This window comes from Lipotes vexillifer, unplaced genomic scaffold (assembly GCF_000442215.2).
Source record: "Lipotes vexillifer unplaced genomic scaffold, Lipotes_vexillifer_v1.1 scaffold2397, whole genome shotgun sequence".
NCBI classification, from domain to species: domain Eukaryota; kingdom Metazoa; phylum Chordata; class Mammalia; order Artiodactyla; family Lipotidae; genus Lipotes; species Lipotes vexillifer.
This window is the reverse complement of record NW_006783329.1, coordinates 19,689-44,755: the sequence shown is the minus strand read 5'-3', so window position 1 is coordinate 44,755 and position 25,067 is coordinate 19,689. Positions and strand designations below refer to the sequence as shown.

General features: G+C 50.0%; 1 protein-coding gene across 1 annotated transcript; it reads left to right on the top strand.

Moving 5' to 3' along the window:
- Positions 1–23,190: 23,190 nt before the first annotated feature.
- On the top strand, positions 23,191–24,528 carry LOC103076449 (paraneoplastic antigen-like protein 6B). Its single transcript, XM_082931033.1, is given in 2 exon segments — positions 23,191–24,272; positions 24,408–24,528. Coding segments are annotated over 2 exon segments (1,203 nt in total).
- The last annotated feature ends 539 nt before the right edge of the window (positions 24,529–25,067 follow it).

The window sequence follows — 25,067 nt, the reverse complement described above, 5'->3', positions numbered from 1 at the left end:
GCACTGGCTTCTCTCTGACTGTGGTGTGTGGGTTTTTTCTCTTCTCTTGTTGTGGCACGCAGGCTCCAGGACACGTGGGCTCTGTAGTTTGTGGTACGCAGGCTCTAGTTGAGGCGCGAGGGCTTAGTTGTCCCGTGGCATGTGGCATCTTAGTTCCCTGACCAGGGATCAAACTGGAGTCCCCTGCATTGCAAGGTGGATTCTTTACCACTGCCAGGGAAGTCCCTCAATTTGCTTTCTTACTGTCAGCAAATGAAAGTGCCCAATTGTTTTGCTCAAATTATCATTTTAATTGCTCTTTTACAAATGGCAAAAGCTATGCTCTCTTTATTTGCATTTCTTTGGTAACTAATTACAGTGGGACTTAATGGCTATTTGCATTTTTTTTCCTTTAGTGAATTTCCTGTACCTATCAATTACCTGTTTAGCTGGTGAAGACAGTATTTTTATTCTCAAATTTTAAGACATTCTTTTTTTTTTTACATCTTTATTGGAGCATAATTGCTTTACAATGGTGTGTTAGTTTCTGCTCTATAACAAAGTGAATCAGTTATACATATACATATGTTCCCATATCTCTTCCCTCTTGCGTCTCCCTCCCTCCCTCCCACCCTCCCTATCCCACCCCTCTAGGTGGGCACAAAGCACCGAGCTGATCTCCCTGTGCTATGCGGCTGCTTCCCACTAGCTATCTACCTTACGTTTGGTAGTGTATATATGTCCATGCCTCTCTCTCGCTTTGTCACAGCTTACCCTTCCCCCTCCCCATATCCTCAAGTCTGTTCTCTAGTAGGTTTGCGTCTTTATTCCTGTCTTACCCCTAGGTTCTTCATGACATTTTTTTCCCCTTACATTCCATATATATGTGTTAGCATACATTAACCTTTTGTCCATTACATTTGTTGCAGATGTTTTGCCCCACCTACCACTTACATTTTAGTTGTGTTTATGATGCTTGATGTAGATTTAAAATTTTTTTATATTGTTGAATTTAGTGAGATTTTTGCTCTGTAATTTCTTTCATTGCTTTTAAGCTCAGAATATTCTTTCCTATGCAGAAACAATATAAGTATTCACTGGTATTTATTCTAATATTTTTCTTTGCATTAAACCTTTAATCCTTTTGACATAAATTTCAGTGTGGCATGTGTTAATGATCTACACTGATTTTTCCTCCAAATAGCTAAATGTTCTGGTACCATCTTTTAATCATCCTTCCACACTGATGATTGCTGTTTCCTTTATTTATATTGTACATATATGTGTCCCACATGTAGTGTCTTTCTGATCCACTCATTTATTTTGGTGCCACAGCACATGATTACTCTGCAGTCCAGAGTTGTATCTCGTAGCATGATGGGTAGAAGTGTGCAATTCCGACATCAAGTGAACCACGGGCAAACAGTTTTTAAATATGAAGCTTGTTGTGAAGATACCCTGAGTTTGCATCATGTTACTACCTAAGTTCTGTGTGCTTTAATGAACAGAGTTCAGTTTTTTTTTTGCGGTACACGGGCCTCTCACTGTTGTGGCCTCTCCCGTTGTGGAGCACAGGCTCCGCGGCCATGGCCATGGCTCACGGGCCCAGCCGCTCCGCGGCACGTGGGATCCTCCTAGACCGGGGCACGAACCCATGTCCCCTGCATCGGCAGGCGGACTCTCAACCACTGCGCCACCAGGGAAGCCCCAGAGTTCAGTTTTGCGTCACATTTTGGCAAGGACATTTAATTTTGGCAAAGAGGTAGGAACTCCCTCTCCCTACATAAAACTCTGAGGGTCACAGCTCCCAGTATTTACGAAACTGCCCCACTGTGACAACATTCGATTATTACAAGGCAGTCACTGAAAGGCCTGTGTGTCTTCTAAAATAAACCAAACGAGTAGCAGCTGTGTGACAGGCACATCCAGTGAAGGGGAAGGAACCAAGGAGCATTTGGAAGAGGTGCAGAAGTAGGCAAAGCTGCAGGGAGTGTAGCATGATGTGACAGACCTGAGTGTTTTCAAGAAAATCTGCACTGTCCAGCGTGACAAAGACGCACAAGAGAACAAAGATGCGAGCCAGCCAGTGAGGACTTCCTTCAGGGTCAGAGGTCACATGCTGAGTACACATTGAAGGAATTTCTCAAATCCAGGAGACATGCTTCATGTTAGAAGAAACAGGAGTGCACATAAAGTTCTTATTCTAATGGGAGGCAGAGTATGCACGACTTCAGGAGGAAGAGATGAAGTTGACCAAGGGAGAGAAGATGATAATTATGGCAGCAAGAGTTTGAGGAGGAATTAAGGATGCGTTCCAGAGCACAAGTGGAAAGGTGCTTCAAAGAGGAAAGCAGAAGGAGTGGGAAAGTCTCGATGTCTAGGTTAAGGGTCTACGGTCCTCCAGGGTCCCTGTCATTAAAAGGGGACCCGAAGTGGGGGGCATAAAACAAGAAATGGCCAATAAACACTTGGCAAAAGTTCAAAATTAAAACTATTTTCCCTTTTTCAAATTGGTAGAACTTTTTAAAAACAACAGTGCATGCTGGTAGGGTATGGTATGTATCCTCATACATTGCTGGTAGAACGTGAACTTGAAAGTTTTTTGGCAAAAGCAATTCATAACATGGATCAGGAGCCTTGACAATTCCTGTTCAAGTTATTCTAGAGGGAAAAAAGCAGCTGTGCAGAGAGATTTAAATGCAAGGATGTCCACAGCAGTGTGAGTAATCACTGTGAAAAGGCGGAAATTAAAATGTCCAACATAGGGAAGTTATTAAATAAATTATATATCTAGATGATGAAATACTCCACAGTCACTGAAGATCATGATTTTGGAGAATTTATAATGATTTGTGGGGATGGTTAGGATATAAAATTAAACAAAAATCAGTATGCAAAATGATATCCATGTACATGACCATAATCTGTTTATAGTTATAATGTATAACTATATATACACATACACTTATATGTGTGCAGGAAAAATAGTGGAAGAAAATACACCAAAACGTTAATAGTACTTTTCTCTAACAAGTGATTTTATTAGCTTGTTTATACTTTTCTGCCTTTTAATTTTTTTTCTGCAACCAACACATGATACTTTTATGATTAAAACAAACCCCAGCAACAAAAGGCATTATTTACAAACTAGGAGGGGAAAATCCCAGTTTCCTCCAGTCCTGAACCTTAGGACTGCACGAAAGAATCCAGCTCCTAAGCAAAATTTCCCACTCCTTGAATGAGAAACCAGAGGAGACCTTTGTTTCCCAAGAGAGTGGGGTTAACTCAAACTAGAACAATGGGAAGGGGAAAGAGATGTGGAAACAGGGATCATGTTACAGCCTTGGAATGTTCATTCAGGCACTAGAGGAGTACATCCTACCAAATGAACACAGGTAACTGCTGCATCTCAATTTAACTGAGATGGTGGGGGAGGGGGTACCACTGGCTGCTCACTGAAGCTGACTGGCTAGAGCATGAGGCACCTGTGTCTATCACCTGTGTGAACTGGCAAGGGAAGGTACGTTGGCCTACGTGTACCTGTGATCCTCTGGAGCCAAACTGAGTGGGTTCGATTCCTGACTTGTCCCCATACTTGCTGTGTCCACTTGGACAAACCACTTGCTCTCTTGGGTCCTCAGTTTCTTCATCAATAAAATGAAGACGATGCTATCTGAGACCTAAAGGTTTCTGGAAGATGAACTGAGTTATATTTGAAAAGCACCTGTAACTCTGTGCTTGGCAGACTGTAAATACTATACAAGTGTTTGCTGTTATTATCTGTTCTCACTACCTGCATACCGATTCCGGGTGACCTGAAATACAATTAGTGGATGCTTAAGGGCTCAATTCTGAAATTCTGGAAAACTTCAATCTGCCAGGGAGGCCCAGAAGAAGTAGGAACAGTAAATTAAAGACTTGGAGAATTTTTTAAGAAAATGTTGTCAATTACTTTTTAAAGACCAATTCAACTTTATTTTGCATTTAGTTAAAAATGACCCAGGAGTGTTGTAAGTTTAAAAGCAATGACGCATATCAGATATCTTGCACTTCACCATTTGCCCCATCAATCCCACTCCATAGTAGATAGCCTGACAAGTTTGCAAAGATGTTGCATAAGGTTGTTTAATTTTGCTGTTGCTTACAATAATGGAAACCTGAAAACAACTACGATAGCTATCAATAGTGAATTGCTTTAAATAGATTATGGTATGTTGGTAAAGTGGAATGCTATGCAGCCATGAAAAAGGATGAATATTTGTCTATACCTGTATATTCACTGACATGGAAAGCTGTCCACAACACATTATTGAGGGCAAAATGGCAGGTAGAGAATCACAGCATATACCTCCAAGTACCCATATCTCCACACATAATTGTGCAGAGAGACATGCTCAGAAGAATGCTCATACAAAAGTTGGCAGTGGTTGTCTTTGGGAGGAAGGATTTCAAGATATTTATACTTTCTTCTTTATGTCTCTATTTTTAAAATTTCTAGAATGAGCACATATTATCTTTGTAATAAAGAAAATCTTGGTTAAAAAAAAAACCTATTTCTTAAAGGAATGAATGTCTTTCAAAAAAAAACCCATGAAACACAACAAATAGTTTCCTTTCTTGCCCTTCTCCCACCCCTTTCTCTGGGGTAAGCTGTTATTATTAAACATGGTATTCCTTTGAATGAAATGTAAATGCCTCATGAGGGAGAATGCGACTGGCAATATCTCACACATCATTATGAATGCTGAATGTGGATAAGTGCCAGAGGCCAACAAAAAGCCCACACAACATTTAGAATTCTTAAAATGTTCATTTTGTTTTCTGCTCAGAACTGGAGTTGCGAAACCCAGTTCAATCCAGGGCCTCCAGGTGATCAGTTCCCACTCTTCCTGGGAACGGATCACATAAGAGTGCCTCCCATGGGAGACACTAAATGAATAGAAAAGCGCTCTCACTACCAGAAATTGAAAGAGGCCACATGCCTGCCTTCACTGTTCAGAAGGACACTAACTTACTTGGTTTTCACTCACTCGCCTGGACAGGAGACTCCTGGCGCTTCTCTTGCCAGCATCCATGGTTCCTCTGCTGGCTCTAACTGGGAGATCATGTCTGGTCTGGAAATTGGAATCCCTAGTTTTTGAAAAAGAAAGGGGACCTACTGATATGTGCTGCGGACACAATGGGGTCCCAGAGTTCCATTCCAATCATTTGGCCTTTGGGGGAAGAGGCATCATGGGAGACCCCACAGAGTGGTACCAAGAATATCTCCACAGAGCCCAATGTTATTTCCAAGAAGGGCTGGAGGAAGGGAAAGGAGGTAGGCATAGGAACAGTGGTGGGAAACTCTCAGCTGCAAGAAACAGCTGGCTTTACCCTCCCAGATAAAATGGGAATCTCAAGTCATCTCCAGTGGAGCCTGAGAGGAAAACCCCTGGCTTAGAAGGTCAGAGGACAGAGCGCTCAAAGCCTCTGAAGGAGCTTAAGAAAGTTTATCTGCCACTGGGCTTTCAACAGGAAAGAGAAACAGAAACGATCTGTTTCTGGCTCTCAAGGAGGGTCCCATCCTGCACCTGCATCCCTCTGAGCAGGGTCCAGCTACCCCCGCCCCCCGCCTCCTGGTAGAAGCCTCGAAGACACATCTGTGAATACCACAGACTCCTAAGAGACCCAAACCATTCCTACTTACCTTGAGCCTCCTCGGGGAGGGCTGGAGTTGGCAGCACTGTAGAAAGAGAAGGTGGACAGGAAGGGGTCCAACAGCGTTCAAGATCTCCTCTGCTCCAAGACCGTGCCAAATGAGCACCTACTATGTGTCTAGCTGAGTGCTTTACTCTGTGGAAGCTACAAAAAGGAGCAGACACATCTCTTCTCTCACGAAGGAAATCAATTTATTAGGAAGAAAATAATTAAAGCAGATTCCAATGAGCCCTTACATGCTGGACATGGTGGGGATGGGAAATTCTCTCAGCAACAAGGAACTGGCTTGATTTGTCCCTCCGTGCATGCTGAGCACTCCCAATTCCAATCCCCTCCAGTCCCAGCTCTCTGCCTGCTCAATAAATGTTTGTTGGGGGAATGATTACAACAATTTGAGAATGAAAGCCCTGAGTAAGAAGTCAAATGATTAGTTTTATTGTAGAGAGTATATGGACTGCCGGAGCAACAAAGAAGGGAGGGAGGTGGGGTTGGGGTAGTGATGCTGGATGAGTGAGTATGGCTTTATAAGGGAAGCTGAGACTTAGAGGGGACACTTCATACCTTTGACCCACATCATCAAGAGTCCTTACAGCAGAGGTTCAAGCCCCTTCAACTTCCGTTGCTTTGCAGGGATGCATCCCCACCACCAGGGCCTTCTGCGGGATTACTGCACTTGTCTCATAACTGGTCTTCTTGCCACCTCCGATCTCATGCTCTACCTTCTGTTGTCTACACGAGGGTGGCCGTTCTGAAATGCAATCCTAGGCATGGCAGGCTTCTTTTTAAAATCCTCCCTAAGCACTCCTTCTAGGATGAAACCAAATTCCTTCAAGTGATATCCTAGACCTTTATCAACCTGGCCTTATCTCCACCTACTCTTGCCCACAGAGACCCATGCTCCAGCAGAACTGTCCTTTTCACTGTTCCCTGCATACATTATGCTCCTTTATGTCTCCAATGCTTTTGTACATGCTTTTGAACACGTTCAAGTTCAAAAGCCATTACCATCTGATCCTAAAAACACCCCCACACTATCTCCTCAGGGATTTAAAACATCTAGATACTCATAATTACAAGGTTAGGTGAAAAAGGAGATAACAAACATAGACATGAAAATGGACAAAAACAAAAGAAAATACACAAATTTGAAATCAGTTTTGTTGAGAAATAGAGTTATGAACAGTTTCTTTTCCTTCTACGAGAAGAAATATGTTAGTGTTGCTATACAGGTATGCTCCTCTTTATAGACCTACATTAGTACCTCTTTTTGCTAACCAAAGAAATCCAAAGGGGATTTATGAAAAGTGAAAATCGCATCGTGTTCAGCGTGTGTCTTGCAGGGGGCCACGACAGAGGCAGTGCGCACCCCTGAGCGACAGCAAGAGTGGCACCTCCAAACTCCTTCCTCAGGAACTACAGTCAGCATCTCAGCATCAAGCCTTCAGAGCCTTGGAATGTGTCTGTGAGCATCTGTGCTTGATCTCAGATTTATTTTGTGCATCCGTGAACAAGATGTGCCCTGAGGTCATTGCTTCTTTGCTGCCATTTCAGCATAGGAAAGGTTTCAGAGGAATACTCTGCTTTTGGATAGCAGGGAAAACCTGTATTTAGATTTCACTGGATGCCATCAAAATAGTGGTGTTAAAGTTTCATTTTAAAATGTCAACATTTACAGTGTAGCAGAAATGATGTATTTACAACTATTTAAACTTAGAGTGAGAGCTTTAGATGCCAACTGCCATGTGTGAGGGGATGCATAGATTCTCAGAGTTCTTTTTTAGGGGGTTTGTGAGCAAACACTGACTGCTTCCCATCTAAACTGTCCTCTGCCGGCTAGGGTTCTGCAGCAGCCCATTCAGTGGTGTTCTGAAAGACCCCCTCCTCCCCCCCAAAAACTTTCTCCACGCTTGCATCTCCCTCCCTCCCACCCTCCCTATCCCACCCCTCTAGGTGGGCACAAAGCACCGAGCTGATCTCCCTGTGCTATGCGGCTGCTTCCCACTAGCTATCTACCTTACGTTTGGTAGTGTATATATGTCCATGCCTCTCTCTCGCTTTGTCACAGCTTACCCTTCCCCCTCCCCATATCCTCAAGTCTGTTCTCTAGTAGGTTTGCGTCTTTATTCCTGTCTTACCCCTAGGTTCTTCATGACATTTTTTTCCCCTTACATTCCATATATATGTGTTAGCATACATTAACCTTTTGTCCATTACATTTGTTGCAGATGTTTTGCCCCACCTACCACTTACATTTTAGTTGTGTTTATGATGCTTGATGTAGATTTAAAATTTTTTTATATTGTTGAATTTAGTGAGATTTTTGCTCTGTAATTTCTTTCATTGCTTTTAAGCTCAGAATATTCTTTCCTATGCAGAAACAATATAAGTATTCACTGGTATTTATTCTAATATTTTTCTTTGCATTAAACCTTTAATCCTTTTGACATAAATTTCAGTGTGGCATGTGTTAATGATCTACACTGATTTTTCCTCCAAATAGCTAAATGTTCTGGTACCATCTTTTAATCATCCTTCCACACTGATGATTGCTGTTTCCTTTATTTATATTGTACATATATGTGTCCCACATGTAGTGTCTTTCTGATCCACTCATTTATTTTGGTGCCACAGCACATGATTACTCTGCAGTCCAGAGTTGTATCTCGTAGCATGATGGGTAGAAGTGTGCAATTCCGACATCAAGTGAACCACGGGCAAACAGTTTTTAAATATGAAGCTTGTTGTGAAGATACCCTGAGTTTGCATCATGTTACTACCTAAGTTCTGTGTGCTTTAATGAACAGAGTTCAGTTTTTTTTTTGCGGTACACGGGCCTCTCACTGTTGTGGCCTCTCCCGTTGTGGAGCACAGGCTCCGCGGCCATGGCCATGGCTCACGGGCCCAGCCGCTCCGCGGCACGTGGGATCCTCCTAGACCGGGGCACGAACCCATGTCCCCTGCATCGGCAGGCGGACTCTCAACCACTGCGCCACCAGGGAAGCCCCAGAGTTCAGTTTTGCGTCACATTTTGGCAAGGACATTTAATTTTGGCAAAGAGGTAGGAACTCCCTCTCCCTACATAAAACTCTGAGGGTCACAGCTCCCAGTATTTACGAAACTGCCCCACTGTGACAACATTCGATTATTACAAGGCAGTCACTGAAAGGCCTGTGTGTCTTCTAAAATAAACCAAACGAGTAGCAGCTGTGTGACAGGCACATCCAGTGAAGGGGAAGGAACCAAGGAGCATTTGGAAGAGGTGCAGAAGTAGGCAAAGCTGCAGGGAGTGTAGCATGATGTGACAGACCTGAGTGTTTTCAAGAAAATCTGCACTGTCCAGCGTGACAAAGACGCACAAGAGAACAAAGATGCGAGCCAGCCAGTGAGGACTTCCTTCAGGGTCAGAGGTCACATGCTGAGTACACATTGAAGGAATTTCTCAAATCCAGGAGACATGCTTCATGTTAGAAGAAACAGGAGTGCACATAAAGTTCTTATTCTAATGGGAGGCAGAGTATGCACGACTTCAGGAGGAAGAGATGAAGTTGACCAAGGGAGAGAAGATGATAATTATGGCAGCAAGAGTTTGAGGAGGAATTAAGGATGCGTTCCAGAGCACAAGTGGAAAGGTGCTTCAAAGAGGAAAGCAGAAGGAGTGGGAAAGTCTCGATGTCTAGGTTAAGGGTCTACGGTCCTCCAGGGTCCCTGTCATTAAAAGGGGACCCGAAGTGGGGGGCATAAAACAAGAAATGGCCAATAAACACTTGGCAAAAGTTCAAAATTAAAACTATTTTCCCTTTTTCAAATTGGTAGAACTTTTTAAAAACAACAGTGCATGCTGGTAGGGTATGGTATGTATCCTCATACATTGCTGGTAGAACGTGAACTTGAAAGTTTTTTGGCAAAAGCAATTCATAACATGGATCAGGAGCCTTGACAATTCCTGTTCAAGTTATTCTAGAGGGAAAAAAGCAGCTGTGCAGAGAGATTTAAATGCAAGGATGTCCACAGCAGTGTGAGTAATCACTGTGAAAAGGCGGAAATTAAAATGTCCAACATAGGGAAGTTATTAAATAAATTATATATCTAGATGATGAAATACTCCACAGTCACTGAAGATCATGATTTTGGAGAATTTATAATGATTTGTGGGGATGGTTAGGATATAAAATTAAACAAAAATCAGTATGCAAAATGATATCCATGTACATGACCATAATCTGTTTATAGTTATAATGTATAACTATATATACACATACACTTATATGTGTGCAGGAAAAATAGTGGAAGAAAATACACCAAAACGTTAATAGTACTTTTCTCTAACAAGTGATTTTATTAGCTTGTTTATACTTTTCTGCCTTTTAATTTTTTTTCTGCAACCAACACATGATACTTTTATGATTAAAACAAACCCCAGCAACAAAAGGCATTATTTACAAACTAGGAGGGGAAAATCCCAGTTTCCTCCAGTCCTGAACCTTAGGACTGCACGAAAGAATCCAGCTCCTAAGCAAAATTTCCCACTCCTTGAATGAGAAACCAGAGGAGACCTTTGTTTCCCAAGAGAGTGGGGTTAACTCAAACTAGAACAATGGGAAGGGGAAAGAGATGTGGAAACAGGGATCATGTTACAGCCTTGGAATGTTCATTCAGGCACTAGAGGAGTACATCCTACCAAATGAACACAGGTAACTGCTGCATCTCAATTTAACTGAGATGGTGGGGGAGGGGGTACCACTGGCTGCTCACTGAAGCTGACTGGCTAGAGCATGAGGCACCTGTGTCTATCACCTGTGTGAACTGGCAAGGGAAGGTACGTTGGCCTACGTGTACCTGTGATCCTCTGGAGCCAAACTGAGTGGGTTCGATTCCTGACTTGTCCCCATACTTGCTGTGTCCACTTGGACAAACCACTTGCTCTCTTGGGTCCTCAGTTTCTTCATCAATAAAATGAAGACGATGCTATCTGAGACCTAAAGGTTTCTGGAAGATGAACTGAGTTATATTTGAAAAGCACCTGTAACTCTGTGCTTGGCAGACTGTAAATACTATACAAGTGTTTGCTGTTATTATCTGTTCTCACTACCTGCATACCGATTCCGGGTGACCTGAAATACAATTAGTGGATGCTTAAGGGCTCAATTCTGAAATTCTGGAAAACTTCAATCTGCCAGGGAGGCCCAGAAGAAGTAGGAACAGTAAATTAAAGACTTGGAGAATTTTTTAAGAAAATGTTGTCAATTACTTTTTAAAGACCAATTCAACTTTATTTTGCATTTAGTTAAAAATGACCCAGGAGTGTTGTAAGTTTAAAAGCAATGACGCATATCAGATATCTTGCACTTCACCATTTGCCCCATCAATCCCACTCCATAGTAGATAGCCTGACAAGTTTGCAAAGATGTTGCATAAGGTTGTTTAATTTTGCTGTTGCTTACAATAATGGAAACCTGAAAACAACTACGATAGCTATCAATAGTGAATTGCTTTAAATAGATTATGGTATGTTGGTAAAGTGGAATGCTATGCAGCCATGAAAAAGGATGAATATTTGTCTATACCTGTATATTCACTGACATGGAAAGCTGTCCACAACACATTATTGAGGGCAAAATGGCAGGTAGAGAATCACAGCATATACCTCCAAGTACCCATATCTCCACACATAATTGTGCAGAGAGACATGCTCAGAAGAATGCTCATACAAAAGTTGGCAGTGGTTGTCTTTGGGAGGAAGGATTTCAAGATATTTATACTTTCTTCTTTATGTCTCTATTTTTAAAATTTCTAGAATGAGCACATATTATCTTTGTAATAAAGAAAATCTTGGTTAAAAAAAAAACCTATTTCTTAAAGGAATGAATGTCTTTCAAAAAAAAACCCATGAAACACAACAAATAGTTTCCTTTCTTGCCCTTCTCCCACCCCTTTCTCTGGGGTAAGCTGTTATTATTAAACATGGTATTCCTTTGAATGAAATGTAAATGCCTCATGAGGGAGAATGCGACTGGCAATATCTCACACATCATTATGAATGCTGAATGTGGATAAGTGCCAGAGGCCAACAAAAAGCCCACACAACATTTAGAATTCTTAAAATGTTCATTTTGTTTTCTGCTCAGAACTGGAGTTGCGAAACCCAGTTCAATCCAGGGCCTCCAGGTGATCAGTTCCCACTCTTCCTGGGAACGGATCACATAAGAGTGCCTCCCATGGGAGACACTAAATGAATAGAAAAGCGCTCTCACTACCAGAAATTGAAAGAGGCCACATGCCTGCCTTCACTGTTCAGAAGGACACTAACTTACTTGGTTTTCACTCACTCGCCTGGACAGGAGACTCCTGGCGCTTCTCTTGCCAGCATCCATGGTTCCTCTGCTGGCTCTAACTGGGAGATCATGTCTGGTCTGGAAATTGGAATCCCTAGTTTTTGAAAAAGAAAGGGGACCTACTGATATGTGCTGCGGACACAATGGGGTCCCAGAGTTCCATTCCAATCATTTGGCCTTTGGGGGAAGAGGCATCATGGGAGACCCCACAGAGTGGTACCAAGAATATCTCCACAGAGCCCAATGTTATTTCCAAGAAGGGCTGGAGGAAGGGAAAGGAGGTAGGCATAGGAACAGTGGTGGGAAACTCTCAGCTGCAAGAAACAGCTGGCTTTACCCTCCCAGATAAAATGGGAATCTCAAGTCATCTCCAGTGGAGCCTGAGAGGAAAACCCCTGGCTTAGAAGGTCAGAGGACAGAGCGCTCAAAGCCTCTGAAGGAGCTTAAGAAAGTTTATCTGCCACTGGGCTTTCAACAGGAAAGAGAAACAGAAACGATCTGTTTCTGGCTCTCAAGGAGGGTCCCATCCTGCACCTGCATCCCTCTGAGCAGGGTCCAGCTACCCCCGCCCCCCGCCTCCTGGTAGAAGCCTCGAAGACACATCTGTGAATACCACAGACTCCTAAGAGACCCAAACCATTCCTACTTACCTTGAGCCTCCTCGGGGAGGGCTGGAGTTGGCAGCACTGTAGAAAGAGAAGGTGGACAGGAAGGGGTCCAACAGCGTTCAAGATCTCCTCTGCTCCAAGACCGTGCCAAATGAGCACCTACTATGTGTCTAGCTGAGTGCTTTACTCTGTGGAAGCTACAAAAAGGAGCAGACACATCTCTTCTCTCACGAAGGAAATCAATTTATTAGGAAGAAAATAATTAAAGCAGATTCCAATGAGCCCTTACATGCTGGACATGGTGGGGATGGGAAATTCTCTCAGCAACAAGGAACTGGCTTGATTTGTCCCTCCGTGCATGCTGAGCACTCCCAATTCCAATCCCCTCCAGTCCCAGCTCTCTGCCTGCTCAATAAATGTTTGTTGGGGGAATGATTACAACAATTTGAGAATGAAAGCCCTGAGTAAGAAGTCAAATGATTAGTTTTATTGTAGAGAGTATATGGACTGCCGGAGCAACAAAGAAGGGAGGGAGGTGGGGTTGGGGTAGTGATGCTGGATGAGTGAGTATGGCTTTATAAGGGAAGCTGAGACTTAGAGGGGACACTTCATACCTTTGACCCACATCATCAAGAGTCCTTACAGCAGAGGTTCAAGCCCCTTCAACTTCCGTTGCTTTGCAGGGATGCATCCCCACCACCAGGGCCTTCTGCGGGATTACTGCACTTGTCTCATAACTGGTCTTCTTGCCACCTCCGATCTCATGCTCTACCTTCTGTTGTCTACACGAGGGTGGCCGTTCTGAAATGCAATCCTAGGCATGGCAGGCTTCTTTTTAAAATCCTCCCTAAGCACTCCTTCTAGGATGAAACCAAATTCCTTCAAGTGATATCCTAGACCTTTATCAACCTGGCCTTATCTCCACCTACTCTTGCCCACAGAGACCCATGCTCCAGCAGAACTGTCCTTTTCACTGTTCCCTGCATACATTATGCTCCTTTATGTCTCCAATGCTTTTGTACATGCTTTTGAACACGTTCAAGTTCAAAAGCCATTACCATCTGATCCTAAAAACACCCCCACACTATCTCCTCAGGGATTTAAAACATCTAGATACTCATAATTACAAGGTTAGGTGAAAAAGGAGATAACAAACATAGACATGAAAATGGACAAAAACAAAAGAAAATACACAAATTTGAAATCAGTTTTGTTGAGAAATAGAGTTATGAACAGTTTCTTTTCCTTCTACGAGAAGAAATATGTTAGTGTTGCTATACAGGTATGCTCCTCTTTATAGACCTACATTAGTACCTCTTTTTGCTAACCAAAGAAATCCAAAGGGGATTTATGAAAAGTGAAAATCGCATCGTGTTCAGCGTGTGTCTTGCAGGGGGCCACGACAGAGGCAGTGCGCACCCCTGAGCGACAGCAAGAGTGGCACCTCCAAACTCCTTCCTCAGGAACTACAGTCAGCATCTCAGCATCAAGCCTTCAGAGCCTTGGAATGTGTCTGTGAGCATCTGTGCTTGATCTCAGATTTATTTTGTGCATCCGTGAACAAGATGTGCCCTGAGGTCATTGCTTCTTTGCTGCCATTTCAGCATAGGAAAGGTTTCAGAGGAATACTCTGCTTTTGGATAGCAGGGAAAACCTGTATTTAGATTTCACTGGATGCCATCAAAATAGTGGTGTTAAAGTTTCATTTTAAAATGTCAACATTTACAGTGTAGCAGAAATGATGTATTTACAACTATTTAAACTTAGAGTGAGAGCTTTAGATGCCAACTGCCATGTGTGAGGGGATGCATAGATTCTCAGAGTTCTTTTTTAGGGGGTTTGTGAGCAAACACTGACTGCTTCCCATCTAAACTGTCCTCTGCCGGCTAGGGTTCTGCAGCAGCCCATTCAGTGGTGTTCTGAAAGACCCCCTCCTCCCCCCCAAAAACTTTCTCCACGTTGCAGCAGGAGTGACCTCTTAAAATGCAAATCTGATCACATTAGTGCCTTGCTTAGCAATCCTTCAACGACCTCCCACTGTGCTTTGAGTTAGGACTAGAGTCCTTCACCTGGTTTACACAGCCTGAGAGGTGTGTTATCTGCCTGCCAGTCATGATGATCTTGAACCAGCCTCCCACCCTTGTCCCACATATGCCATGTTTCAGCCTGTCTTAGGTAATTTTGTCCCCACCACTGGACTTGTGAACACTGCTGTGCCTCCACCTGAACGTTTCTGCCTCCCTTCTTCCCCTGGGCATCTCCTACCTGTCCTTCAGTTGTCAGCACCGTTGCCCCAGGAAAGACTTCCTTGACTTTCCAGACTAATTCGTATCCCTCTAGAGAGTTGTCCTAGAGCATTGTGTACCTTTCCTCATAGCACTAGTCATATTTGCCATTTTATATGTCTACATATCAGCAGGCATGATACTTAAAGCAGATCCACAAAGACTTGGGAGTGATTTTACAAACAACCAAAATTGCAGCCCCTCCACATGTATTGCCGTCCCATCCACAGGACAAACTCTCAGTTCCTTTTGAGTGAGAAAACAGCTCTTTGGCCTCCCTTCATTCCTCCCCACGCTGCAGTCTACAGGGAACTGTCCATGCTCTGAGGTCTCCACACTTGATGACTCTTGACACTGAAAGGGGTCACCTTTCTGTCTCAAGCACCTGTGGCTCTGACAACCAAGCGTCATGGCTTTCAAGGGGATTGTCCTGGCCAGTCTCCATAGACGTGTGAAAAAAAGAAACAAAAACACAAAGAGTTACACCCTTTGTTGTCTTTGGACATTTCCCATGTGCTCACTGCTCAGATCCCTGAACTCTAGAGCCCTACCTGATTTGGAACAAGCACTCAGGGAATATTGGTCGACCCTTGGCATCTCTGTACCACCCATTCCTGGAAGGAAATGCACATGAAGAGCTTTTGCTGCCACCTGAATGGATGCTAGGATGCTGGGATGCATCCCCTTGATGGACATGGCAGAGTTTATCCCATAACGTTTCCTCGGGGGCTAATTTCCTTAAGGTCTGTGGTCATGCCTTAGACTATGCACTGAGTTAGGGCAGGGTGTGTTTCTGCTCTGGCCAAAGGTCGGTGTAGGCTCAGCATATACTACAATGAGTGGAACATAGTGGGGCGGCTTAACTCCTTGTTTGGATGAATTAAAGGAGGTCCTCATTTTGTCTGGGGAAAGCCCCAGGAGCTCCCCGAGTTCACAGGGATGGAATATCCTACCCTGTGGGGAGGGGCAGGGCGAGGATAAAGCATACCTTCCCTTCCCAAGGGAGAGGGACGGGCAGTCCCCTTCACACCTGGCCCCCCTGGAGGCCAAAGGAGTGCTTGCAGCTGGAGAAGACTGCAGGTCAGTCAGGAGAGAGAGGGCCTGGGAAAGGGATCCATAGACAAGCAGGCAGAGCCCTCAGAGCTCCCTGAGGGTCCACCGGGTGGGGCTGGGCCAGCCTCCTGCGGGAGGAAGTGGACCCAGTCACCCTGGGTCCAGGTGTTATAGGGCAGGACACACCCTTATTCCAGGCATGGACGGAGGTGGCACGTCAAGAGGGACTAGACCTGCCCGCCTCTCCTGGGCTTCGGTCCTAGGAAGTGGGACCTGCTAGGCTCTGAGGAGACGGTGCCGGGAGAGGAGGACCAAGCCTGACAACACCGGGCCAGCCCTGCCTTGCGGCAGCCCAGCTCTGCAGCCTGGAAATCGCTATTCCCAGAGTCTTCACGACTGAAGGCTCCTGAGTTTCCCGAGCCCCTCCCTCACTGGGGCTTTGCCCCCGACCACCCACCCTGCACGCTGCAGGAGACAGAGCCTGGATGGGACATCATGGCAGGGAGCACAGCATCACCTCAGGAAAATACAGAAACAGGGACTCCTCAAGAGAGTACCACATACACACTCACAGGGGATCCTCACAGCCTCCAAGCAAGACAGAGGGGCAGATGGCTCCAATCGACAGATGAGCAGTAGAGATCCACTAAGGAAGAGTGACTTCCCCAGGCAAATGTGAGGGAACCCAGGAGTCTTCATCAGCTCAGGCCACCATAACAAAAAGCCACAGACTGGGAGCCTTAAACCACAGACCTTGATTTTCTCCCAGTTCTGGAGGCTGGAGGTCTGAGATCAAGGTGCGGCAGGGTCGGTTTCTGGTGAGAGGTCTATTTCCCAACTCATAGGTAGGTGGCAGCCATCTCACTGTGTATGACCTCTTCTTTGTACAACGGTGGGGGGCAGAGATGGTGGGAGGGAGAGCACAAGGACAAGCGAGAGGTCTCTGGCTTCTCTTCTGGTAAGGACCCTACTCCAATCCGATCAGGGCCTCATGACCTCATTTAAACTTAATTACCCCCTTGTAGGCCTTATCTCCAAATCCAGTCCCATTGGGGGTTAGGGCTTTGACATACAAATATTGGGGAGACCAAATATTGTCCATAGCGCCAGGTGCTCCATAACAGAGCCTCAGAGAATATGGCTCATTTCACCACCACCTCTGTTCAAAGTGTTCAAAGTGACGGTTCAATGCGTTTGGAAAACCATATCCACTCCGTGACTAAGCCAGCCCCCTGTCAAAATAGAGAACATTTATATCTTCTCAGAAAGGAGCCACAGCCTCCTTGCCAGTCGCTTCCACCTCCCTGGAGACTGCCACCCTCTGAATTTCCTTCACCACAGACCCATTTTGCCTGGTTTGGCATCCCGTGCCAATGGAATCACACGGTGCTACAGCCTGGTGTCTAATTTCTCTCACTCGGCATCCTCTCTGTGAGACACACCCGTGTGGCTGCGAGGGTCTGCAGCCCGCTGGCTTTCACTTCTGTGTAGGATTGCCCCAGGGTAGGGGATTCACAGCAAGTCCCTCGTCCCTTCTCCTGCTGATGGGCACTTGGGCTGGTTCTGGTGTGGAGCCATTATGATAAAAGCTGGTGTGAATGTCCTTGAGGGAGTCTCTCTGTGGACATGTATGTTCCATTGTCCTGGGTAAATAAGTAGGAATGACAGGGCTAGGTCACAAGGGAGGGAAGTGAATGATTTACTTAAGATGGCTCCACGCAGATGTCCAAAGTGGTTGTGGCAATTCACACTCACATCACCAGTTCCTGGCGTGGGGACCATCCCAAGCCAGACACGAGGCAGAGAGATGCCAGCCACTTATCAGGCCATGGCCTGAGTCCCACACCTGTACTGAGCACATTACGGAACATGCTGCAAGCAACCAGATCTGCGAAGGTCGGAGACTTGCTGACACTTACCCAGCCCAGTAGGACCCTCAAGTCGGGGAAGCACGAGAACCGTGTTGGGGTGGCGCTCAGAAGGACCATGCCACCCGAAAGCAGCCAACTGCACCTGCCAGCTATCCGTGGGCAGGTGGACGCGGAGGCTGCTGGCGGCCAGGAAGAAGCTGTCCCCCAGGTAGGAGTGGCCAGTGAGGGAATGGCAGGTTCACAAAGGGGAGAAGGGGGACTGCTAGGCTGCCCGAGAGCCTGCAGAGGGTTTGGGGCAGGGCTGGGAGCCCCCAGAGGTGGGGGCGGAGGAAGAGGACCATTGAGCAGTCAGAGCAGGCTGCAGCTGGTGGGGAGCTGGTCTGAGGCCAAAATTTAGGAAGTGTGGGTGGGCACTGCCTGGTGAGAAGGTAGGGGAGAGCTCCAGGCTCTCCCTAGAGGAGACAAGAGGGGCACGTCGAGCTGTGCAGAGCTTGGGCCCTCGGCAATTGTGGGGCAGAGAAGCCCCTCCTGGGCTGTGAGCCGACGACTCTCCCACTCAACCCTCAGAGGCTGAGGGACATCTCCCAGGTCACCCAGCTGGGAGGCGGCCAAGTGGAAAGAAACACTGAGACCCTCTCTGCTGCCACACTTGCTGGGCTTCTATGAGCTTAGCTAGGCTGGCCGTCCCCTGGACTTCATTCCCAACAGTAAGGCGTGTGGTGGAGGGGGTAAGTTATGGGAGCACCCTGTCACCTAGTGGCCCGGAGCCTGTGTGAATCTGGAATGAAGGCTCTCCACACCACCTCACAGCAAAGTGCTTCTGTGTCTATTCCTCCCCTGGTCAACATCCGCTGGGCACTGGCTCTGTGCAGGGCCCGCTGCTGGCAATCAATCAGGGGGACCAAGCCAAAAGACAGAAGACCCTGGAGGCTGAACCAAGCCAGCATAATGACAAGTCCTTTACCCGCATCCGGGAGCCCAGTGGTCTGCCCTCGGGGCCCCAGGTTGGGGGGGGGGGTGAAGGGAGGAGGAGGACGGAAGGGGGTAAAATGTGTATCTACCTGGGCGTCACAGGGGACTCTTAAATGTGAGCGTAGCCACAGGAACTCATCCCTACCCCTGTCACCTGATGCCCATAGGAAAGACCCCAACCAGCATCTATTACATGATGACACATAAGGCAATGCTGCTAATGTGAATACGAGCAGAGGGTATTCCAGGGTCCACTTTTGATGTGGGTGGCCAGTCGGGGAGGCCTCCAAGGCCGGGGGGTGGGAGGGGTGTTCCGCTGAGACTTGAATGCGGAGGAGGGGGCCACCATGGGAATTTTGGGGGGCGGCTTGTCCCACACAGAGGAGGAACCAAGGCAAAGGCCACAGATGGGAATGAGCTCGGTGTGCTCTGGGGCCGGCCGAGAAGTCCATCGCAGCAGGAGTCTGGTGAGGGGCTGCAGATGGGTGGCATGGGAAGGTGAGCCTAAGAGGAGGCCAGCTCCCGGTGGGGGGTGAGGGAGCTGCTGGCCAGGGAGAGGACTTTGGATTTTACTCTAAGGAGATGGGGAGCCGCAGGGAGGACATGTCACCGGGGAGGAGTGGGTTCTGGTGGTGTTGCAAAGAGTTTGCCCCAGCTGCCATGGGAGTGGGAGTGAAGCAGAGAAAGGGGCCAGAGTGGAAGCAGGGAGAGGAGGCGACAGGGCCAGGGCCCGTGGACATGTGGGCAGGGGCAGCAGTCACCGGCTAGAGTCACTAAAATCTGATGATGGGTTAGACTGGGAAGGAGAAGCCGAGGAGAGGGAGGAAGAATTCTGGCACCTTTGTTTGAGCAAAGCGGGTAGAGGGCAGAGCCCTTGGGGGAGCCTGGGAAGAAGCAAGCATGTGGAGGGGCACAAAGTGCTCCAGTCTGGACACCTTCATTCTGAAGCTCCCCTTGGGCATCCAAGTGGGCAGTTAGTTTGATGAACACACGCGGAGCTCAGGGAAGAGGTCCTGCCCAGAGACAGAACGTTTGGTGCCAGTGGCAGGCAGATGATCCTTCCGGTGAGAGTGGTGTCAGAGGTGCCAAGGGGCCCAGAGCTGAGGCTGGGAGCCCACCTCCACCACACTGAACTCCAAGCAAAGGATGAGGAGGAGGGAGCTGCAAGGAGAACAGGAAAGCAGAGAGTGATGCGGTCAGCCTGAAGGTGGGGGGCGGGGCTGACAGAAGCCAAGAGACAAAGGAAAGTGTTTTGAGAAGGTAGGATGGTCTGCTGTGTTAGGAGGTGGAGTCAAAGGAAGGCTGAGAGGTGATAAAGTGAAGACAGTCGAGGCATCACAGCCCAGCCCTGGCAGAGCGCGGAGCTGGTGCCCGGAGGCAGAGCTGCAGGAGATCCTGGAACTGGAGTCAGTACGAATGGAAGGAGGGAGACTAGGAAGAGAGGAGGCTGAAAAGAGCGGGAATGAGTCAACAGTCTGCTTGCAGGCCAGCTGGCCAGTTGGCAGCAAGGGTCCCGCATCTGCTCCCACGGGAGCACCTTCTCTGAGGAAGGACCCCAGACAAATCATGGCAGAAACCAAGAAGGAGGACACTGTGGGGTGGAATCTGTGACAGGACTGGGGCCGAGGTTCCCTAGACAGAAATTCTCACGGCGAGTGTTAAGAGCAGGCAGTCTCGGCCCTCAGCAGTGGGAGGGCGGGGAGTGCACGCACACATGAGGCCAACTGGGAAAGATGGTTTCTGACAGAACACCCGTGTTTCTTCGTTTACCCAGCACTTAACACCTGCGAGATAGGAAAGCTGGGAGAGTAAGGCCATGTGGGCAAGTCAAGGTCCAGCTATAAGGCCAACTCCAATGTGGCCTGCTTCTGGGTGATGGGTGAGTGTAAAACAAATGAGAGTGCCTTCGACCTTGATGCCAGGAACTTTCTCCCAGAAACAGGCCAACAACGCTTCTCAGTGGTGGGGAGGAAATGAGCAAAGGCGATTCACAGAAGAGCACCCGGGCATGGTTGGCAAACTTCTGAGAAGATACGCGCTCTCACCGCCAACCGGGGAAAGGCAAGGTGTACAGTAATGAGGCACTGCTTTTCCTTGTGCGGTGGGCAAAGGGTCAAGGCTGGACAAGACCCAAGGCTGCTCAGGCTGTGGGGTCCACAGGACCGCTCCCACGCTGCTGCTAGGAGTGAATGTGGGTTCAGCCGCTCATGGGAGGTAACGGATTAGCAACGCCCGGTCGTGGGCACAGCCCAAGTCCCAGCAAAACCACTTCTGAGCTGACAGCGGCTCAGACAGGCATGCGCAGGGTGCTGGCGGCAGCAGTGTCTGTAACAGCCAAAGACCAGGAATGGCCTGAATGCCCATCCTTGGGGTCACGCACAAATAAACCAGGGCTGCGATTCAGCCAGGAGCTGGACACCTGGAGAAGTCCTGACCAGTAAACCTTGAGCAGGAAAAGCAAATCGCCAAAGAAGATGGCTGGCTGGATGCCAGGCAAGAAAAGAGAAGGGGGGAGGGGCAGCAACGACATCTGGAGGCGTGACCCCTAGAGTACCTCCCTGCCACCCGAGCAGTGGAGAGCTGGTCTGCGTGGACCCAGACTCCCGTGAAGGGACCGGTGCAGGGTGGCGAAACCCACGGGGACGTGAGCTTTGTTTCCAGCAGAGGCGGCACTGCCCTGGTGCACCATCTAGCCTAGGCGGCAGAGGGCAGGGGAAGCGCCTGGGGGAGAAGGCTGAGTCAGGGCCGGAGAGCCCGACGTCTCTGGGGAGGTGCAACACCCACACTGCCCTGAGGGGCCACGAGAGCAATGTCCCAGAGCCCATTAGGCTGGTGAGGGCAAGGCACAAATTGAGTACCCAACTCCCAGCACAGCAGCTCTCTGGTACACACCCTTGGGTGCAGACCCCAATTCTGTCCTTTCGCTAAGGCGCGGAGAAGGGGCAAGGACTTGCCCAAGGAAACAGAGTAAGACACAGGCTCTAGGAGTTGGGCTCTACGTAGCAGAAACCCACTATTGGGGTTTGAACTTGGCAGCGAGCAAAACCGTGGCGCCCTCCTTGGGACTGGCTACTGGCACTGGGGTGGCGGAGTGCCTTGGCCCGTCGTGCACCCACAGCGGCCGAAGCCTGCGGCTCCCGGGCTCCCGGGCGAGCGGGGAGGGCAGCGCGTGGACCGCAGACCCTCCGATGGGGCGGTGTGTGGGTGAACGCTCGTGTGCGCGTGAACGCCCGTGTGCGCCTGTGGCATCTACTCTGAGGAATCACACCTGGGCTGGGCGAGGTGCTCCTCCCCTAGCCTGGGGACAGGACCAGTCCTGGGAGGCGAGGAGGAGGGGGAGAACTGGTAAAGGAGCCCCAGAGGGCCACCCCCACGCCCCTGCTCCCCATTCCCGGTCGGAACGCAGCGTCCGCGGGCGCACCTCGGGGCCATCCAGCCGCTTTCCGGCGGGCACCCGGGAGTGTGCAGCCCTCCCCACGCCGGTGCCCCGAGGGCTCGTTCCGGGAGGGGCGGGAGACTGGGCTGGGTCCCGGGTTGGGGCGCCGACCCCCGGACCCCGAGGGTCCCCACCGGTGCCGGCGCCCCGTCAGGGGCAGGGGAGGGAACAAGTGACGTCACTCGCGGTCCCCGGGCGTTCGCGGCGGTGGCGACAGCCCGGCCGCGTGACCCACGCGCGCCAATGGCCCGGCCATCACCGGGGCGACGCGGAGGGTCCGCGCTCGGCTACCACTGTGCCCCCGCCCCGAGCGAGTCCACACCGCAGAGAGCGGTGGCGGGCGGGCAGGTAGGCGGTGGCGCGCTGGCCCTCGTGCAGCGCTGAGAGAGGGACAGGGACAGGGAGAGAGAGAGCGGGGCAAAGAGGGGCGCCCGACCCCGCCGCCGCTCAGCGCAGCCCCGCGCCCCTCCTGCTGGGACCTCGGCCAGGAAAGACCCCGACCCGAAGAAGGTACCGGACACGGGCCGCTGCGCTTGGCTCCGGGAGCCCCCGCCACCCTCCGCTAGCCCCAGCAGGACGGCGGAAGCCCGCGGGCCGTAGGCGGGGAGCTGGGGAGGGGGGAGCGGCGGGGGCGGCGTGGGGAGTGGGCTGTGGCCCCTGTGGGCAGGTGGAGAGCGGGGCGGGGGTCGGGCCGCGACCGCAGAGGCAGCACGGGGGAGAAGGGGGGCCACACGTGGTGGGGGTGGGGGGAGGGGGGGGGCGGGTCCGCCTTCCCCTCGCTCTTGTCCTCTTCCTGTTCACAGGCTGTGGAGACCTGGGCGGTTCTCTCTGAGCCCTAGACCCCCGCCCCAATTCACCCCCTTTCCCCCACCGCCCCCAGGGCCAGCCACCCTGGTCTGCACCCGGAAAAGTTTCCTAGCCCTAGCGTTAGCCCTGCACCTGAGGAAACTGCGGGCAATGGCAGTGACAATGCTGCAGGACTGGTGCAGGTGGATGGGCGTCAGCGCTCACAGGAGCCTGGTCATCCTGGGCATCCTGGAACACTGTGATGAAGCCGAACTCCAAGAGTCTCTGGAGGCCGCCGTGTGGCCAGTGGGCCACTTTACCGTGCTGGGCAAAGTGTTTCGAGAGGAGGATAATGCCACTGCGGCCCCGGTCGAGTTTGACCGGAAAGTCGATTATGCTGCAGTCCCCAGGGAAATCCCAAGCACTAGGGGTCCCTGGAACGTGGTCTTTGTGCCCCGATGCTCAGGAGAGGAGTTTCTAGGTCACGTGTTCCCCTTCCTGTGGCAACAGGGGCAGACGGTGGAGAGTGTGGCCGGTGCCCTGGGGCTGGGGCTGGGGCTGTGCACGGTGTGCTGGCTCCCATCCATCAGTCAGGTGGTCCAGCCTTGGGTGAAGACCCTGCGGTACCAGCGCCTGGGCGTGTTTTCCGGGAGGGACCAGCCGGACCCCGGGGAGGAGTCCTTTGAGGCCTAGCTAGACCATACCTCTGACATGCTGCATGTGTGGCGTGGGGTTTCGGAAAGGGAGAGGAGGAGGAGGCTAATGGAAGGCCTGCGAGGGATGGCCCTGCAGTTTGTGCACAGGATCCTGGTGGAGAACCCTGCCAGGACTGCACAGGACTGCCTGGCGGCTTTGATCCAGGTGTCTGGAGACAACGAGTCCCAGGCGACCATCCGGGTGAAGTGTCTGACTGCTCCACAGCAGTCAGATGAGTGCCTCTCTGCTTCTGTGTTGTGGATGGAAGCCCTGCTGCACAAAGCCGTCAAGAAAGGGACCCTGACCAGAGCCTCAGCTGACCATGTGCACCTGAGGCAGGTGCTCACTGGGGCCAGCCACACTGAGCCCCTGGGTGAAGCACTGAGCAAGCTGAGAACGGTTGGGAGGTCTCCAAGTTTCATGGAGATGCTGAGGATCGTTTGAGAGTCTGAGGCACGGGAGGCCAGTCTAGCCAGGAGCAAGAGAGCCCAGGCAGAGGAAAGGGCTGCTGCCTGGGCCAATGCCCAGGCTGATGCCAGAGCCAGAGCTAAGGCAGAGGATGACAGTGTGGAGGGGGAACAGGGGGAGGTGCACGTCGACGAGCAGGACCCCACACCTGCGTGTCCAGGCCAGGCAGGACCCTCACAGGCCCCCGGAGGCCCCACCGCTCCCTGGATGGGCAGGCCTTCCCCGGCGGGCCCAGGAGGTCCGGGCTGGGAGCCCGAGGAGGGGCTCAAGTCCATCCCAGACGAGCCAGGAAATGAGGACGGGGCTGCAGAGAGAAGCAACCCCGAGTCCTCATGTGGCCAATAGGCTCAGCAGGCCCCGGGGGGCCCCCAGGCCCGGAGGCAGGGGGAGGCCAGGCCAGGCAGCCTCCTGGCCCCATATGGGGAGCAGGGTGGAGGGAAGGGCCAGCCCAGCCCAGCTCAGCCCAGACCAAGCCCCTGGGCCCCACCACCACCATCCCCAAGGGGCTCTGGCCACCACCATCAGTCCTTCCAAGTGACCAAGATGACCATGTTTGACACCAAGCTAGGCAGGGAGAGATGCCCCCCTGCTTTGCCATGGCAGCACCACATCCAGCCCCTGCTCCAAAGCCTGCCAGCTCAGGCAGCTGGCCTGGGAGCAGCCCTAAGTGACCAGCTCTCACCTAGGTGAGGGGCAGCTACAGATGGCTGCCACCCACACTGGCCTGGGAGACGTTACAGGGCACCTCAAGGTGCCTGGGGCTCCCTCCCGCGAGGGGACCCCAATTCAGTGTCCCCTGGAGCAGGCTGCTCCCTGCACTGGCAAGCCCAAATGTGTCCCTGTAGGCCCCAGAGGGACCCAGGTGTCAAGGAACCCCCCAGCCC